Genomic DNA, 17,751 nt, shown 5'->3' with positions numbered 1-17,751 from the left:
AATGCAAATATCAGAGTCAGACATTTAAAAAACATTTAAAAACTTTGCTCGTTCTCTCATTATTCACTACTCTGACAGATTCATATGGACATAATTTACTAATAAACAATAGATCTAATGTAATAGGTGTAACAGCTACATCTGCTTTGTTTTGTTTCAAGTGATTAATATCAACCAACTTTAGATGGATGCTGCCTGAAGAAGCTTGCAATGTATGGCAACCTGAGTGGCTGCCAATCCTTTTTTACATTTGTTTTAGTTCTTTGCATTGCTTGCATTTGTTCACAAATTAAGCGGACACATTTGATCCCGTTTGCACGTTGAATGCACATTAAAGTACAATATGATATCATGTGAATGGAAACGTGTTGCAAAGCCGTTGCTTTTGTAAGCAACAGAACGTGACAAAGCTCATGGAGCTGTCGCTTTTGTTTCCTGCCCTTACCTTAGAAGTGCTTTGACATTCCCAGTGGTAGTGGAGCAGCGACTGGCTGTCTGGGTCCATGTTGGGGTCGTAGGACTGCACAGCACTGAGCTTCAGGTCTTGAGTCCTCGACCACACCCTGTATGTGCCCCCCTCTATGATGGGCATCATCCTGACAAGAACAAAGAGGATTTAAAATGAACAGAAGAAAAGAGGAAGTCAACTTGTAAACCCCAGCTGGTTATCACGTTATGACCGTTATCTACAGATCAACACAGTTGAGCTTCTGTAGCAATTAGCTTGAACGTCTTTGCAAACTTTGTCCCGCCCATTTACAAATTATAAATCAAAATTCTTTCACGCTTGTTTCATGTTTGTAGTGATTTCTTAGCATCATCGGGATGAACTTGATTTCAGTTTCCTGATTTCAACGTTTTCCTACATTATGGTTTGCTAAATTCCCATTAAAAGGTTCTATAGATTTTCTTTCAACCGTTGTTTCTACATGAAACTGCTCATATCTATGATTACGATCTACGATTTCTAGAAAGAGACATTATAGTTGAGTTTTTCAAATTAATTTTTTTGGCAATTAATAGAGACTTTGGGTGGAATATTATGTCAATGTCTTACTGCATCAAACTCATTTGCAGAATTATTTAAGAAATTTGAAAAAAAAGTCAAAACTTTGTTTCTCCACTGACCGGGTAGCCATGACGCTGAGCTGCAGACAGGCGGCCTTCCACAGTGGCACGCCTTCATAGGACATAGAAAACACCAAGGTGTAGTTCCTTGCAGCTAGAGCCATCTTAGGCAACGACAGCTGTAGCCGCCGCACATCCACCTCCACCGGCAGGCGAACTACTGGGACAAGCAAAGACTGATAGGGCTTAGTTGGCACCCCAGAGGGAATGTATGGGCCTTTGTCATTATCACAGGAGGGCGTCGCGAGTATCTGCCAGAGGTACTGAGCTCCGTAGCGAAGGCAGCCTTTCAGGTCCACACTTGCTTCCACCAAAGTAGGCTGGTAGCGCCAGATGGCCAGACGGGGGGCTTGAACCACCTGCACTTCTGGCTCCTCACACTCTAATACGCTGATGTTGATCTCCACCTGGGCCAACACCCAGCTCACCAAGTTACTGCAGTTCACCTGGCATGGAGAAAAAAAGAGAAATCTCAAAACTGGCACGATGTCGAGCTTTTACATACAGCTTTTCATATTTCATCGATCAACAATGGATCTATAGAGTACATGGAATGATGTAGTTCAAAGAAACATACTTGGACCACGAAGTGTCCTGGGTATCTGTACTCATAACCCACAGTTGTGGTGTTTGTGTGAACAGGAGTAGAGCCGTCGGCAAAGTCCCACAAGCACTCCACAGGATTAGATCTGGGTGTGAGATGTGCCATCAGGGCCACCGTCTTATTGATGAAGGTGTCCAGAGGCGCTGCATGCAGAGCGGCTGCTGTCAGCTGGTTCTGCACCCGGATGTGCATGGTGACGTTCTGAGCATGTAGTGCGTTGAGGGCCTTCAGGTAGATGGTCAATAAACCTGGTTCTTCTGGCGTGTAGAACACCTAGGGTTGTGTGAGACATATCACCAGTTAACAGCTGTTTGCTTTCATGTGATTTTTATTATTTATCACGATTCAAATTGGTCTGACCTCTTTGCCCATATGTGACGTCTTGTGAAGGTGGTATAGATCAAAAGTCCACAAGAAATGAACGGGCTTGCCCGTCAGGATGTTGGCTACAAACGTTCTCTTAACCCCCACGGGGATTGCGGCACAGCTTCCCTGGATGGAAAGTCCACGCACCGGCTCCATCACCTCCACCTGGAGGTGCCGCCTCTTGAAACTCACCTGGATTGTCATATTGCAACAGAATATGTGCACTTCATTAGTTCGATTGAATCTCGCTGGCTTTGACAGTCAAGAGTTAATGCTTAAAAGTTAAAAAGTTCTCAATTATTTACTCATTTCTGCTTAGAACACTCTACTGACTTGACTGTATGCTATCGTCTTCTTTGACTTTACCTGGTTGTGAGCAGTGAGATTCACCATGTACGTATCCACCCTGCTGAACGTGTGGCCGTAGGTTTGGTTGGGTTGAAGGATAACAGTGGCATCGCCGCTGATGCTCAAGATGAGGCGAACGTCAGAGCCCGCTGCCATAGATATGGTTAAGTTCACCTTCTCACCGACTGCTGCAAAGTTTTTACTTGCCCTCAGCTCCAAACCCTGAATCCTGTCCTGAACAAAGAACTTTCTGGAAACCACTTGCCCGCTGACGTCATTGGTCGCATTCACAGTAACGGTGGCTGTTTTTGCCTCCTGGAAAATAAGAGAAGTTCTGCTTCCCATTTCTGTTCTTCCTTTCAACTGCCATGTCCACGTCACATTTGTTCCCGTCAGTACTTGTCCCTGGAGCGAGACGTTGACGCCTGTTGCTACATAACTCTGCACTCCGTGCTCTAACCCTAACTCTGTCACATTGGTCGCTGTGAATCCCAGACCAGAAATGACTTCCTGGACACTGACAATCTTCGACTCAACCTTTGAGCTGACCTCATTGAAGACTTCCACAGTAACTAGCTTGAGGCCGGGACTGATAAAGGTGTGGGTCTTCCAGTGTTTGTACCACTTCAAAGGGTCCCCATTCACAGACCAGCGGTACTGCAGGTCCGAGCCTTCGACACTCAGTACTGTCAGGTTGGTTGGAGCATTGACTGCAACTGGGTTGTCGCTGATCTGCAGGTCCACCACTCCAGCTGGTTCCAGAAAGTGGATGGTTCTGTTGATGGACTGCTGGCCCAGGAGGTTGGCTGCCCGGAGAAATATGTCACATGGGCCTGGAGTGGAGAAATTCACCTCCACTGTCTTCGCGCTTATGTTGAAACTTGAGCTGAGGGGGTCTAGCTCTTTGATCAGGCTCCAAGTGAACGTCATGTTGGTTCCTTCCTTTAATCCCGCGTGAAGGTGCAGAACACGGTTTGTAGCAAAGCAACAACCGTCCAATCCTGTGCCTCCTCTGATCTCCTCCTCTGCTATAATCTGCAGCCCCTCCAGCTCACGTTGGACGTACAGGAAGATACTCGCTTGTGTCGTTCCTATGTCGTTCTCCGCTGTCACGATGATGTTGAAAGTGCCAACGGAGCGGAAGGTGTAGAACATGGTGTGTGTCCCTGGGATTGGGGTGCAACGGTCACACAAGATCCAAGAAAACCGGACACCATCTCCCCTCTCCATTTGGGCCTCAAAGTGAACTGAGGCATTGAGAGGGACATTTACCAAGCTGGCGTTGACGGTCAACCCGTGGATTGATGCAAGCACAGCAACAGGTAAAGTGGTGCGATTGCTGCTAACTGTGTTGGCTGCTGTCAGAGTAATATTGTAGTTTCCAGAGATGTTGAAGTTATGGAGGATGTTCTGCCCTGTAAGCACATTTCCATCTCCAAAGCTCCAGACGTAAGTGACATTGGAGGCGATGGAAGATGTTGTGAAAGCGTACGGTGCTCTAAGAGTCAGATTATTGTATTTAGTGCCATTATGTTGAATAACAATTGGACCTATGGGCATCAAGACCTCAATCACAACACTGCTGTTGCTGGCGGAGATGTTATTGAAGACAATGACCGTCACATTGTAGTGACCTGGGCTTTTATACGTTGTCAGGATATTCCCAGAGCCACTGACGAGCATCAGGTCTTCCCCTCTACCAAAGTCCCACTGATAGCTGTAGTTAAATTCTGGCTCAGCTCTGGCCTGGAACCGGATCTCCTCCCCGACAGCATAGTGTGATTTCTCCGGGGTGAGGCTGATGTTGGTTAACGCTGGCTGCACACACATCCAGTTGAAGAAGTTCGCCTTGGTGGCCTTGTTTACCCCGCTGGACAGAAGCAGAGAGAGGCGGTGGTTCCCACTTGTCCAGTAGGTGTGCGAGACTCTGGGGTTGCCGTGGTGTGTCTCGTTTGGGCTTCCGTCCCCGAAGCTCCATTCGTAAAGATGCGCCGATGCGTTACCGGACACCCAGGCCTGAAAGTTGACGGGGGTCTGCTGTTGGACACACCCAGACGGCTCTATCTTCACAACTTGGAAGACAAACACCTGCACTGGTAGGATTGTCCAGCCAGAGCTCACGGCGTTCGCGGCCGTCACATTCACTGTGTAGTTGCCATCTTTGATATAGCTGTGAGACACGTCAGGTGCGGATTGTGTGTAGACGGTCCCATCTCCCATTGAGAACGTCCATATGATGTTATTACCTAATGCGAGGCGTGCCCGTACTGAAGTAGGACTGTGAAGCTCCGTCGGCGAGGAGCTTTCAGCTGTTAAATCTTCAATCTCCTCATATACAAACATCTCGGCACAAGCCTCCACAGAACTGATGGTGTTGTTAACCGACACGCAGACATTAAAGACGCCACTCTGTGCAAAGGTGTGCGCCACGCGGCGGCCTTGCAGCGAGGCGGAACCATCGCCAAAGTGCCAGTCATAGTGAATGCCATAGGGTGAGGGCAGAGGGTGAGCCTCAAAATCGGCTGATTTGCCGGTGAGGAGGAGTAGCGGCTCCGTCTGTATATCGACACGAGTGAGGATGCTGTAGACGCTCATGTTGATGCTCTGACTGATGTTCTCATAACGGTTGGACACTGACACCAATGCTGTGTATATTCCTGTACAGAAGAAGAAAGGGAGATGAAGGAAGGGGGGGGGATTAGCTTTCTGTCGTTGTCGAGCATTTTAATCTTGTGTAAATTGACACAAAGTCAAACTAAACTGGCAGCTGCTCCATTGGTCATGCTGCTGATAGAAAGATGGGCGAGGGCTCACCTGGCTGAGAGTAAATGTAGGTGACGTTGTTGCTTAGAAGGACCTGATTGGGGGAGTCTGGGCAGAGGAGGGAGGGGGCGTAGGGAGGCTTGTATTCAAATTCCTTATATCCGCCGTCACCAAAAGACCATCTGCCGCACAACAGAGACAATGTAAAAGCATTAAATGAGGACCATCAAAGAAATAAATGTGGATATTAGATGAATAAATGTGTGATAACATATGCACGCATGCGAACAGACACACACACACACACACACACACACACACACACACACACACACAGTGGAAAGTGGGAATGTTGTCTGACGAGGCAATAGAGGGGTTTTGGAGGAGAAGTGGAAACTCAAAACTCAAGAAGCCTCTCTGGACCAAGCATGGTGAGTGTAGAGGAAAACTAAGTGAAAGAGTGCGCCATAGTTGGGAGGGTACAAAATGTGAAAGAGGGTGGGAGAGAAGAGAGTAAAAGAGAAAGAGTAGATGAAAAAAAGGGGGGGGGGGTACAGGGGAAACAGCCGAGCAGAAGGGAAAATTCTTGTCAGCAATCTGCTCTAACCACACAGCTATGAATCCAAGGTTCTGCATGGTACGACTGCTGCAGTGCTATTATGGAGCACAGGAGACAAAAACAGAGAGAGGAGCAAAGAGAAAGACAGATAGAGGAGAAGAAGGGAGCAGTCAAACACAAACAGATGCACTGTGTCTTCACTCAGAAGATATCCATTTATCTGTCTATCATGAATCTATCCCCCCCCCCCCCAATGTTAATACCGGAAGGTGGCGGCCACAGACATGTCGACGAGCACAGAGGTGGTGAGAGTCTGAGTGGAGCCCTGAGGGACCACATCTGGCACACCCTTCACTGTGAGGTTGGCCATGGGCTGCAGCTGGTCCACAGTCACGTTGAAATGCTCTGTGAGGGCGCTGACATGGTTCATGGCCGTCACCTGGGAAAAGATCACATGACCGAGTAAGACGACGGAAGACAGCTGGTGAGAGGTTCAAGTCTTGTGCAGCACGATAGCTTTGATCGTGACACGACACCAGGAGGTGCAGGAACAAGATGTGACCGAACGAGTAGAGCTCAAACTACTCGTCGATATCGACAGAAAGATTATCTGCAACTACTTTGATAATCTGTGAATCATTTCAATATATTTTTTAGGCTTCAATGCCAGACATGTTATGTTCAGACTTTCTTAAATGTGAATATATTCTGGTTTTGTCTCCATGAGAATAAGTCAAACCTCTTTAAGGTGTTGGACTTAAGACAGAACAAGAAGTTTGAAGACCCTGTGAGTTCTGGGAGACGGTAGAGGGCATTTTTAGCAGTTATTTGAGAAAATAGTCTGCAGATTATATATTCAACAGTTAAGTAATTGTCAGTTGAAGACCTAGTCTCTCATGAGGCAATATTTCTATGGAAATACTAAGTTGCCTCAGTCGACTCACAAATTAATTGTTTAATTTACACGCATTTGCATACATTTTGTCAGTGTTTATCAAAAACAAACCTAAATTTAATAAAAAACGATTAATATTCCAGGATGAATGGAAACAGAAAAGACAGTCTGGCAGTATGACTCATATTGGATGTGAAGAGAAACTCACAGTGAGCTTGTAGGTGGCAGCGTGCTGGTAGATGACATTGAGGACGGTGTTGTAATAGGTGAAGTATGGCTTGTCATCCACTGTCCATTTAAATGTGGGATTGGAGCCGTCAAGCACTGATGCTGTGTAGCTCTAAAACACACACATATGAAGACACGATGAAAGGATATTTCACTGCAGAGTGCGTACGGTGTCATTAAACGCATACACACAGACACTCACCACGACTGACTCCATCAACACCCTGTGTGCAGGATGCGGCTGCACCACCAGTACTCTGAGCGGTTCTTCCAGGCGTACGACAACAGACAGGCTGGCCTCCGTCACATTATTACGGGCCTCCAGCTCCACCTGGACCGGACTTCTCTGCTCCTCCGTCCCCAAACCCAGATCCAGCACTGCATACAAGCTGGGCTCCGTGACCTCGACCCCCGGCTCTGAGCACGGCCCAGGCTGACAGAGTCCCGGACTAGAAGAAAACTCTTCGGGACAGTCGGGCTGGAAGGTCACGCTGTGATTGCTGCCGCGCCGCGACGCCTTCGTTAGGTAGCGTGACCGGACTCGGAGCAGCAGCTGGGAGTCGCTGGGCTGCAGGTAGTGGGTGCCATTCTGTGGTGGGGGGTGGAGGATCGTCAAACCCAGAGGAGGCACCACACGCAACGGGCATGATGCTGAGGCTGGGTATGATGGTTCAGCTGAAGTCACCTGGAATTCATAAATTACATTTTTTATCAATTATTTTTTTAACACAACAGAATTACCAATATAGGACAAAAAGGGGTGAAGACAAATACATCATTCAGACAGCAAAACTTATGTTTATTAGCCAGTGTTAACACAATATCTTGAATTTAAATTAGATGTATTACCAGCAGGCTGTAGAGTCCGGTCTGGGGTAGACCAGCAGAGAACTGTTGTCCCTTCAGCTGAGTCTCACTGTGTCCCACATAGAGCACCCTGATGGGGCAAACTACTTCCTCCAGCCAGCCTCCTTCACCGTCCTCCACCAGGGCCTTCATGTCAAGCTCCGGGGCCGGCCGAGGGTTGGCGTCGCGGTCAGCCGAGGAATCTGTTGACTGTCCGGTGTTGTTGATCCAGAACCACTCTGATTGGTTGAGGGCAAAGACAGGTTGTCGCCACATTGAATGTGGGGAAGATTGGCAGCGGAGGAGGGAGGCGGGGCCAGCATCGTGCTGCAGGGCGATGACATCACCGCGAGAAACCAGCAGGTCCTCCAGTTGTTCTTGTACCTGGGAGAAACAGGGATCAGAAGTAAACAAGGCCTCGTTCAACAGCTGCACCGCCTTAACTGTTTCACCAATCTGGCTGTAAACACACTCAAATTAAATCGGTCAGTCGTCAAACATTTGTTCTGGTACTGCATTTCAAACGCATAAACACGAAATACTCAGTTTGGAGGCCAGAGTAAATCCTCTCACCAGTATGTGTGCAGCTGGTCCTGCTGGTAGAGTGAAGAACACCTCATTCTGTAGGGTGTATCTGGGCCTCAGAGCCCCAGGGGGCAGGAGGTGAGCCTGTGTGCAGTTAGGACAGGCAGATGGCCGGCAGGGACTGAGGAGGGGAAGGCAGCGGTGCTGGAAGGGACACCACTGCTCTAGTCGGGGGCAGGAGGGCAGATCACCGCTCCTGGTGGCATTAGGGACACAAACAGCCATCGGGGCACACGCTGGACCTCCACAACCTGAGACACAAGATGGATCTGGTTTCAGTCATTGAAGTTTAGACATGTTCAAAAATAATAATTTCTTTCTTCTTCCTTTCAACTGCATTATATATCATACAAGCCGATCACATGTTTTATAGACCGAAGCACAATCTGAATCTTAAAAGTTACTCTAATTCTCAATTAAATGTAGTGGAAGAAATAGTACAATACTTTCCTCTGACATGTATTCTGACATGTCAGAATGTGTGTGTGTGTGTGGGTGTGTGGATGTTTTTGTCTAACTGGTGGTGTGGGGGCGCAGATGGCTTATGGGTTTTTTTTAACACCAGCAACGTGCGGATGGTTTTACGTGTCAAGTGTGTGTGTGTGTGTGTGTGTGTGGGAGAGTGAGTGAGTTTTTATGTCTGACTCACTGGGAAGCAGCAGGTGCAGGCCGGGATAATGACAGTGAGGCCTGTAGGTCTGGAATCGGACGTGGATGTGTGAGCGGAGCTCCGGAGTGACAAACTCCAGAGACGACAGACGACCTGCATGAACAAAGCTCAGAGCTGGGAACAACAGCACCTGAGAGGAGAAATGAGGAATCGGAAAGTTTGATGAAAGGAAGGATTTGAGGAGCAAAGTATGAGGATTGAATAAACGAGGAGACATTCCTCCTCACCTCTATGCCACCTCGGGGAGGTTGTGGAGGAGAGAGCGGAGCGGACGGGGCGCGGTGCAAAGGATTATGGGATGGAAACACAGCTAGGCCCACAGTGTAAATCCCGGCATCTGGAACACGCACTGCAGAGGCAGAAAAATAAATGAGGCAAAGTGACAAAAGAGGAGCGGAGCATTTAGGAATTTAACGAGAGTAGAGAAGTAGCGGAGGCATTTTATTAGAAATGAAGGCGCAGCTACAGTCCACTCTGTAACCGGTTGCTTTGAGGAAGAGAAAGGGAGAGGTGAGAGAAAGGACAAAGCTCTGAAGGTACACCCTTAATAGCACCGCAGAACATTCTCAAGTTCATGATAACTAAATAAGGCGGCCTTCTATTCACTGACTCCTCAGTAAGTTTCATGTAAATGCACCTCTGCCGGTTGAAAAACTAAATGTCATCTTATTTTGTCTATATCACGCAACACTTATTTGGAGTTCCGACTCACACTGTATATATATATATATATAATATATATATATAATGCTTGGTTGTTCAACAAACGCTGTATGTACAGACAGAGGTTATGACAAATGGGAATACTGGCTTTACAATTCAGTATGTCTGCAACAAAACTACGACATTTGTCATGTAGAGTTGGTTCCTCTCTTGCCTGAGCACCTCGTCTGAAAACTCCACTCTCCATTTGCATTGAATCTGAGCCTCAGTTTTCATTTTCTTCCTCCGATTCCTTGAAGCGCCCCGTACTGTGTTGTGTCTGTGTGGCTGTATGGAGCCTACCTTGGGCGTTGTACTGGCAGACGTAGGCCCGCATGGCATTGCATTGGTGTGAACTGGTCTGAGCACGCTGATCGAGGGAAACGCACACGTTTCCGCGGGAGATCGTGGAACGAGGCGGCGGGCCCTCCTCTCCCTCGTGCGCATCTGAGCCGTTGACCCAGCGCAGCTTGCCCGGAGAGTCGACGTCACTGAGGCCCAGCCACGCACCTCGCTCCCTGGGACAGCAAGAGAAAGGTAAACGGATTAACACAGCGGACCAAAAATGTTCAAAGATGTCCTTGAGATCTGGACTTAAATCAATGTGGGTCTCACACAGTGACAAAATAAAGTTTCTAAATCAAGAATCAATGGCTGCAGGCAAGAGAAAGCATGAAAATGGGCTTTGATTGAACCCCGGTGGGATGTTAAGAGAGGGGATGTCACATGTTGACCACGCTCTGTGATTACAACAGGAATCCCATGAGTCCACTACTGGACTGCACATTTACATTCACTTTCATTTTCATTAGCTGTGAACTGGAAACTAAATGGTTTTCTCTCCAAAAGTGATCTAAAGACAGACACAAGAAAATGGAAGAAAGCATCAAACATTTGAGACATTTTGTTTGATTCTGGTTTTAGTCGTCTTCTGACAGGTACTAAATATTCACCCGGATAAAAGCAATTTCCTTCCCTGTCTTGTTTTTCTTTCTTTTATCTTTTGGTCAGACTTCTCTAGAATGGCTGACAACTCAAATCTGTGCAAACATCATCTGAAGGAGTGGACAGGGGTTAAAAAATACAGAGGGAACAAGAAAAACGGGTCTCTGTGGCAAAAAACAAGACCTGATGTTAAAAAAAGAAGGAGCTCCTTATATAAGCGAGGAGGTGGAGGAAAACGAGCGGAGGAGGAGAGAGAGGGGAGAAGCTCCATCTGCAGCAGGTTTTTTCTTCTCTCATCCATTTGCGGCCTACGAGGGCAGGGCCTCTACCCTCACATCAATACACACACACACACACACACACACACACACACACACACACACACACCCTGAACTGCGGACTCCTCCTCCCAGGGTGTTAAAAGTTACAATGCAGCTGTGCTTTCACAGATGTGTTGTTTTGCGACCCTCTCTGACCTAAACACCAAAAACCCGGGGTCTTCAGACCAGCGCAAGTCCAGAAACTTTCATAACGAAGCAAAGTCAAATCCAGAGCTCATCACACAGACGTACAGCACAGCAAAGAAGCATTCACATCTTTGTGAAAAGAGCCTGTTACCGAGACTCAGGTCACGATCTGTTCACATCTAAACACACGCTGTACTTTGTCGGGAAAAAACAGCAATGCCAGATGACAATATAAATTAATGAATGGACGACAAAAAACAAACACTGAAAGCAGAAAGCTTAAAGGCATGGAGTTCATAAACAATAAATGAAAAGTACTGCCCTTGAAAACAGGCTGAAGTCTGAACCCGCGCATACACATCCAGACGATGTACTTTGTGATGGTCAGTCATTGAAAGCTCCACATCGCTTTGAGTATTTGAGTCTCTCACAGTCGTTGTCGGGCCTTGTGCAGGAAGCGATATAAGAACACATGTCCTCTTATTCTTATTCTGTTAGCACCCAGCGATCTGTGGCATTCACCAATGTTTTCACATTTCTGCTCGTCTCTCAAGTTCTTGCCAAGATAAGATTTCTTTTCTTTAAGTCCCAGTGAAACTGCAGTTAAAGGCTCTTTAGCTTCTGTACTGTGAGTATTCTCCTGTGAATACTTGAGCAGTGTGCAGTTACAAGCCAAATTTAAATCAAATCCTTCACATTTGATTGGACCGCTGAATTGTAGGCGGGCTTAGATTGAAGCGACAGAGGACTGCGGCTACAAACACACCTCACTTATTGCTGAAAGATGGCAGGATGTTATGGTTGAACAAAAGATGATTGGATATAAAAAGACATTTGTTGTTTGGGGGTAGTGATCGCTAAAAGGGTTGAAAATGCATTTTTCATTCACGCCTGACTGAAACAGAAAGTTAAGAGGAAACATAAGATACATTTAAGAGAATGTGAGGCCCAGAGCGGGCAGGTCATCTGTCAGCACCTGACAACATACCACACACACACACAGACAGGCCGAGACCCCATTTCTGCAACCCACACAGACAGAAACACTCACTGTGTGACTTTGGGTGCCAGCAGGTGACGCAGCGCGTCACTCCTGACGATTGCCAGATCCCCGCCGCGGTCCGAACACTGCTGTCGAGCGTCCGTCCAGCTCAACTCCCCTGGAACGATCTGGAAGCAGCGCGAGGACTCGGCGTGGTGCACCCCGTCCTTTGGGCAGTGAGGGGAGGCTGGCGAAGGACGGACACGTTCACATGATTCCTCAGATGTTTTGAAATCACACTTGCAACATTATGGACAGATACAGTCATGATTTCATTGCTAAAAATACGAGTTTCAAAAGACTCCCTGACAAAAAAAACATGCCTTTTGAAGCTTTCAAAAGAATACACGACTGCTTTACGATTTGATAGACACTCTAAAAACTGCTTTGTTAAAAATAACCCAATTGGGTGAATTGGTAACCCAGTGCTGGGTCAAAAAGCACCAAAACAAAGCTGACCCAGCAATGTGTTGTTATGAACCAGCAGGGTTGGGTTATAGATTCTTCACAAAATGGGTAAAAATCACGTCTGCACCCCAATTTCCATTTAAATAAAATTAGTTTTAAAAAAGCTTCTGAGAAGACAATAATAAAACCCCATCAGAGACTTTTAAAGACAGAGCTGTCTTATTCACACACCTGTCATACAAGGACACACACTCGCAGGCAGACAATGACATTTCTTTGTCCTCTCGTGAATCACATGAGTCAAAACTATGGCCTTTCTTTTAAAGCTACATCTAAACAAGAAACAAGAGGCACAGATCAAATACAAAATAAAATCTGAAAAACCAACATATTAACCGGAACACACTGTCATGGACGCGGCGGGGTATGAAGGGGGGGCAGTCAGAAGCTGGGGGACAAGTTGTGTCTGCTGGTAAAGAGACTGTGAGTGTCTGTGTGTGACTAAGGGAGATAGGACAGTTCATTTAGGAACTGCTTTCATGCACTGATATGTGACTGATGGATTACTCTCCTCTGGCAAACTGTAGCAGATTCAAGAAACTCAGATTGAGTGCAGAAGTGGAGCTACGAACTTAAAACACATGACCCATGACCCATGACCTGCTGGTCATGGGTCCAAACAGGAAGCAAGAGCTTCCAATGGGCTTTGTAGCAGGGGGAATGTACTACTTTGATGAGAGAACAGAGGGGGGTTTTCATTGTCCTAAACAATCTACATTGTTAATATTTCTGTGTTAATATAATTAGAACAAATATACAGTACAGTAAAGAACAGGATCATTTACAGTGATTGTCTGAGATGAATGTTATTCTGGTGTCTTAATTGATTTGGTCTATCTTTGGTTTGACTGCAGGAGGAGCTTCCTGTTTAAAAGCACGAGGTAAACGCTCTGACAGAAGTTCAGACTTGCTGGAAACGTGCTATTTTATATTTTAAACAGACGGACACAGTTAGCAACTAGCTGGTGAAGTGAAAAGTTGGTAGAGACCAAAACACAGCTAACAGAGGGTGAATATTGGGCTAATCCATTGTTGTGTAAACAACTTATTTCTGTTGACCCCAAGTATATATTATTAAACAAATATTATTGCAGCTTTAAAAAATCCAAATCCTGTAATTGTCACTTTTTTTGGAACATCCTTTCATCACGTAATGTTGATGATTCATACAATTTACCAACAACCACGCCGATAGATGTGATGGAGTGTTGTTCATGAGACATTTATCCTGTTCAACTTTCCAATGAAAGCCACAGAGAGCCACAGGCTGTTGAATGTGAGGAGTTTAGAGTCACACATTGCTGCGCTGATCAGCTCGTTGACTGTCGATCAGTGTCGGTTGGTGTATCTCACCTTTGGCGACCTGGACTCCATCCTTTGAAATCTTCCAGTCTACATTCACGCCATCGCTACCCCAGCTGACGAGCGTGATCTCGAGGCTCTCGTTGGCCACAGATAGAGGCGGACAGCGCAGCTCCAGTTTGGGGGGAAGCGTCACGGTCACTTCTCCTCGTGCTGTGCGTACCTGAACGCATACAAATATACAACAAAATATTAAAATCGTATGTAATTATGTTAAAAACAGCTTTAAAAAAAACAACTGGAAAATAGTTATTTTAAGAAAAGATTTGCTCTTTCTTCTCTCTCACCTCCTTGTGTCCAGCCCAAGCCATCAAACTGACCGCGTAATGTCCCGGAAGTCCATATTTGTGAGCCGCGGTGGTGGCCCCTGTTTCTGTAGAGTTGACCCGGGATGAAAGGTCACCAAAGTCCCAGGACAGCGTCACCGGAGTGACCGAGGACGCGGCGGAGAAGCCGATGCTGTCGTGGACGCTTTGCAGTGGGAGGGGCTTCAGTGAGACGGCGAAGTCCACCGCAAACACGTCGTGAGCCAGAGTCCACCCACATTTCTGTGCATAGAGGGAACCGTGTGAGGAAGAGGAGGTTTCTGTGTGAATTAACTGCTCTGATTTACAATCAACAAATCCTGATTTTCAGTTGCTCTGTACGGCAGCCCCGTCGGAAGCTAAATCTGAGGATGTAGGGAAGTCATTCAAGCCACAGAGGGAAGTTGTTGGTCGATTATAGAAGGTTTAGAGGAAATCCGGAAGGTTGTGTTTGCAAAAGAAGGAACAAAGCAAGAGGCGGAAGCTACACTTAAGGAGCTCTTTGACATCAGAAGCTCATCTGAGGGGACCACTGTGTGCTGCATACCTTCATAACATGGGGGTTTGTGCAGGCAGCTGAGCACTGAGATTCGCTGATGAAGTTTGGCTCTGAGTTGGTGCTGCAGAGGCACTCGTGCCTCGCCCCTAAACCCCCGTAGCGGTGCGATGCAGCGAAACACACGCTGTTGCACTGCTCGCGCGTGAAGTTTCCAGGTGTGGAGGAAGAGAAGATGACGAGCTCGCTCCGTCCCCCTCCGCCACTGCTGCTGTCCTCAAGACAAGCAGCATAGTTGAGACCTGGAGGAGAAGGAAAGGATTTCAGTCAGCGCAGTGCAAATATATTTTGATTCATATCTCATTTAAACCTTTAATCAGTTTGGATTTGTTCTGCATTTTCATGGATTCACTATTTTGGCCAGTTTGCTTGACATCAAGTGCACTTGCTTGATATCTTTCCGGGTTTTGCTCGCGAGAGAGACTTCATTTGAGGTCTAGGAAGTCCCTCAACTACTCCTATTATGTTGTCCATGAATCTGAAAGGAGAACGGGGAGGTTTTTGTGTTTGCAAGAGTCTGCATAAGCATCTATTTGTTCCGTACCACAGGTGAGCAGGCTGACGTTGAGCAGGGGCTGTTGGCGCAGCTCAGGCGGGTTGTTGCACAGCATGGCGTCCGGCCGGCGAACTCGCACCCCTTTCTCCTGGAGCCAGCTGACCAGGCGGAACAGCTTACAGTCACAATCAAAGGGGTTACTGCTGAGGTCTCTGCAGGAGAGGAGGACGGGGAGGGAGAGGGTCAGTCATGGTGAAACGTGACTAAAGTCACATTTCAGCTTTTGCGTTTCAATAATACTCCAACATTTTGGGAAATACACTTGTTTGCTGACTCAATGGAGTCAGATGACAAATATAATATCGGAGAACGAACCAGCTTCTGACAAAAGTACAAAAAATACACCTTTAAACGAGTATGAACGTTGTATCTTGTTTTCTGGCACATTAGTCATCAATCCATGTGTTCAGAGTTAGAAAAGTATGAAAGAACAACTTCACCAGAAGGGAAGGACTTCTGGAGTCCATGCCCAGCTGTCTTTAGTCAGTAGCATGATAAGCTAACTATTGATCAAACCATAATGCCAATATTACAAGACACAAAGTGTAGTTAAACGTGACTTTTTTGAAGGAGTAGGAGAGAACCTTTGGCAGAGTTTCGCGTTTTCGTTACTGCTTACAATTCAATTTAATTCAGACTAAATTAAGGACACAATTTAAGGGGTTCCATAGCACAATGACGAGCACACCAGCGCAGGTGGTTACACCAACATTAACATTTGGCTCGTGCTGCTGCTTCTTCTGAGCATTAAGCAGCAGCCTTATACAGTCATTATAAGCCACTGTGATTCTCTGCACGCTGCCTTTATGGTACAAATGCGACAGGTGGTAAGTACATAGTGAGGTACACAAAGATTTAAAGAGAGTGGTCTTCACAGTCACTGTTCTCGTACTGAAATTACAAGACAACATGTTTGATGTTTGCTTGTGCGAACTTTCAACGCTGTCTGTAAATGTCCTCATGGTCGGATGAATCATCGACCTCACTATTTAGCCTCTTTAACACTTTAAAGGCATAATGTGCAGGACGTTTGTGTCTGTTCGGCCTGAGAGCCACACACAGAGCAGACAGGACAAAGCCTGCCCTTCGGCTGCATTCATTCAAAATGCTGCAGGGTTGTGAGGAGGTGTGGGCGTCTTTATTTGTGCTTTGGAGCGTAAATGTCATGAAACCATCAGAAAATGACATTTCATTTCAATGATTCACTGCTTTATTCTCACTAACGCGGCTCCCTCTCTTCCATCACTCCATAGCTTGCTCGGCCATTGCTTCTCTCTCTCTCTCTCTCTCTCTCTCTCTCTCTCTCTCGCTCTCTCTCTCTCTCTCTCTCTCTCTCTCTCTCTAAGTAAGTCTCTTTCTGTGAGGAAGAAATCAGGAAACACGAATGTTCTGTCTTCTTTACTTCTGACAACCATGATATTCCTCTTGCGTTATGTCAAAATCATAATTATGGACATATCCTCAATAATTGTTGAGGACCAGCACCACACAGACAGAAAATCACGATATCATCAAAACCATCCACCTGTTCCACATCCATTTAACTGCATTATTACCAAATCTTTAGAAAGGTTCAGTCCTGCCAGTGAGCCCGGCTGTGCCATAGAAAAGCTGCATTCCTTTTCAATAGCAGACAGGACGAAGAATACCAATGAGGAAAAGATGCATGAAGTGAGTATGAAGGGAAGTTATGGGAAAAGAAGAAGAAATGGTGACGGGAATGACAGATGAAAACATATTGGAGAGAGAAGGGAGAAGACATGGAGCAAGAGATGGAAGGAGGGAAGAAAGACAGAAAGAATAAGATTGTATGACGTGCATATGATTGACTCGTCTGTTAAATTACTATTTTCAAGAACAAATCTTGTGTTTCAGCTCAAGGCTGAGTGAGGAATAATTACTACTCACTACCGCCCACTCCAGCCTGAAATAAAGCTTCATTCATCTTGTGTGTGGGCGAGATAACTGGAAACGTGTTGCTTATTTAAGCACGTGTGATCAGATGTGTGTGTGTGTGTGTGAATAGGGTCCAATTATATTTGATTTATCATCTCATATTTCTATATTTATTGGAGACACGAGAGACAGAACGATGCAGAGAGGAAAAACAATGAACTGCGATGACTTACATTTGAGTTAAATTGCAGAGGTTGTCGCATATTCTTTCTTCTATGGTGGCGATGAAGTTGTTACTCAAATCGCTGAAACAGAAGACACAAATCACTGTTGACATTAAAACACGTCTTTGGTCACTTGTTTTGACTGTACCAGTTCGTGGCAATTACTATGATACTGTCATTTTGGCAAAATAAGTGATGAATGTGGTGTGAATTTGCCGTTGACTAAAAGACTTGAA

At 46.2% G+C, this 17,751-nt stretch overlaps 1 protein-coding gene across 1 annotated transcript in view; it reads right to left on the bottom strand.

Moving 5' to 3' along the window:
• pkd1a (polycystic kidney disease 1a) overlaps positions 1 to 17,751 on the bottom strand; it is a gene marked incomplete at its 5' end in the record, with an annotated part of 47,964 nt that overhangs the window by 17,781 nt on the left and 12,432 nt on the right. The window contains 20 exon segments of the mRNA XM_079278472.1: positions 446 to 596; positions 1,129 to 1,574; positions 1,706 to 2,005; positions 2,093 to 2,290; positions 2,465 to 5,103; positions 5,261 to 5,391; positions 6,032 to 6,207; positions 6,872 to 7,003; positions 7,094 to 7,576; positions 7,741 to 8,121; positions 8,311 to 8,573; positions 8,972 to 9,122; positions 9,220 to 9,341; positions 9,998 to 10,212; positions 12,158 to 12,335; positions 13,970 to 14,141; positions 14,266 to 14,526; positions 14,831 to 15,081; positions 15,384 to 15,547; positions 17,525 to 17,596. Of these exon segments, the coding sequence (XP_079134598.1) occupies positions 446 to 596; positions 1,129 to 1,574; positions 1,706 to 2,005; positions 2,093 to 2,290; positions 2,465 to 5,103; positions 5,261 to 5,391; positions 6,032 to 6,207; positions 6,872 to 7,003; positions 7,094 to 7,576; positions 7,741 to 8,121; positions 8,311 to 8,573; positions 8,972 to 9,122; positions 9,220 to 9,341; positions 9,998 to 10,212; positions 12,158 to 12,335; positions 13,970 to 14,141; positions 14,266 to 14,526; positions 14,831 to 15,081; positions 15,384 to 15,547; positions 17,525 to 17,596 (6,886 nt within the window).

This window comes from Melanostigma gelatinosum (genome assembly GCF_949748355.1).
Source record: "Melanostigma gelatinosum genome assembly, chromosome: 11".
NCBI lineage: Eukaryota > Metazoa > Chordata > Actinopteri > Perciformes > Zoarcidae > Melanostigma > Melanostigma gelatinosum.
The sequence above is the reverse complement of the archived record's forward strand: the minus strand, read 5'-3'. Positions and strand labels throughout refer to the sequence as shown.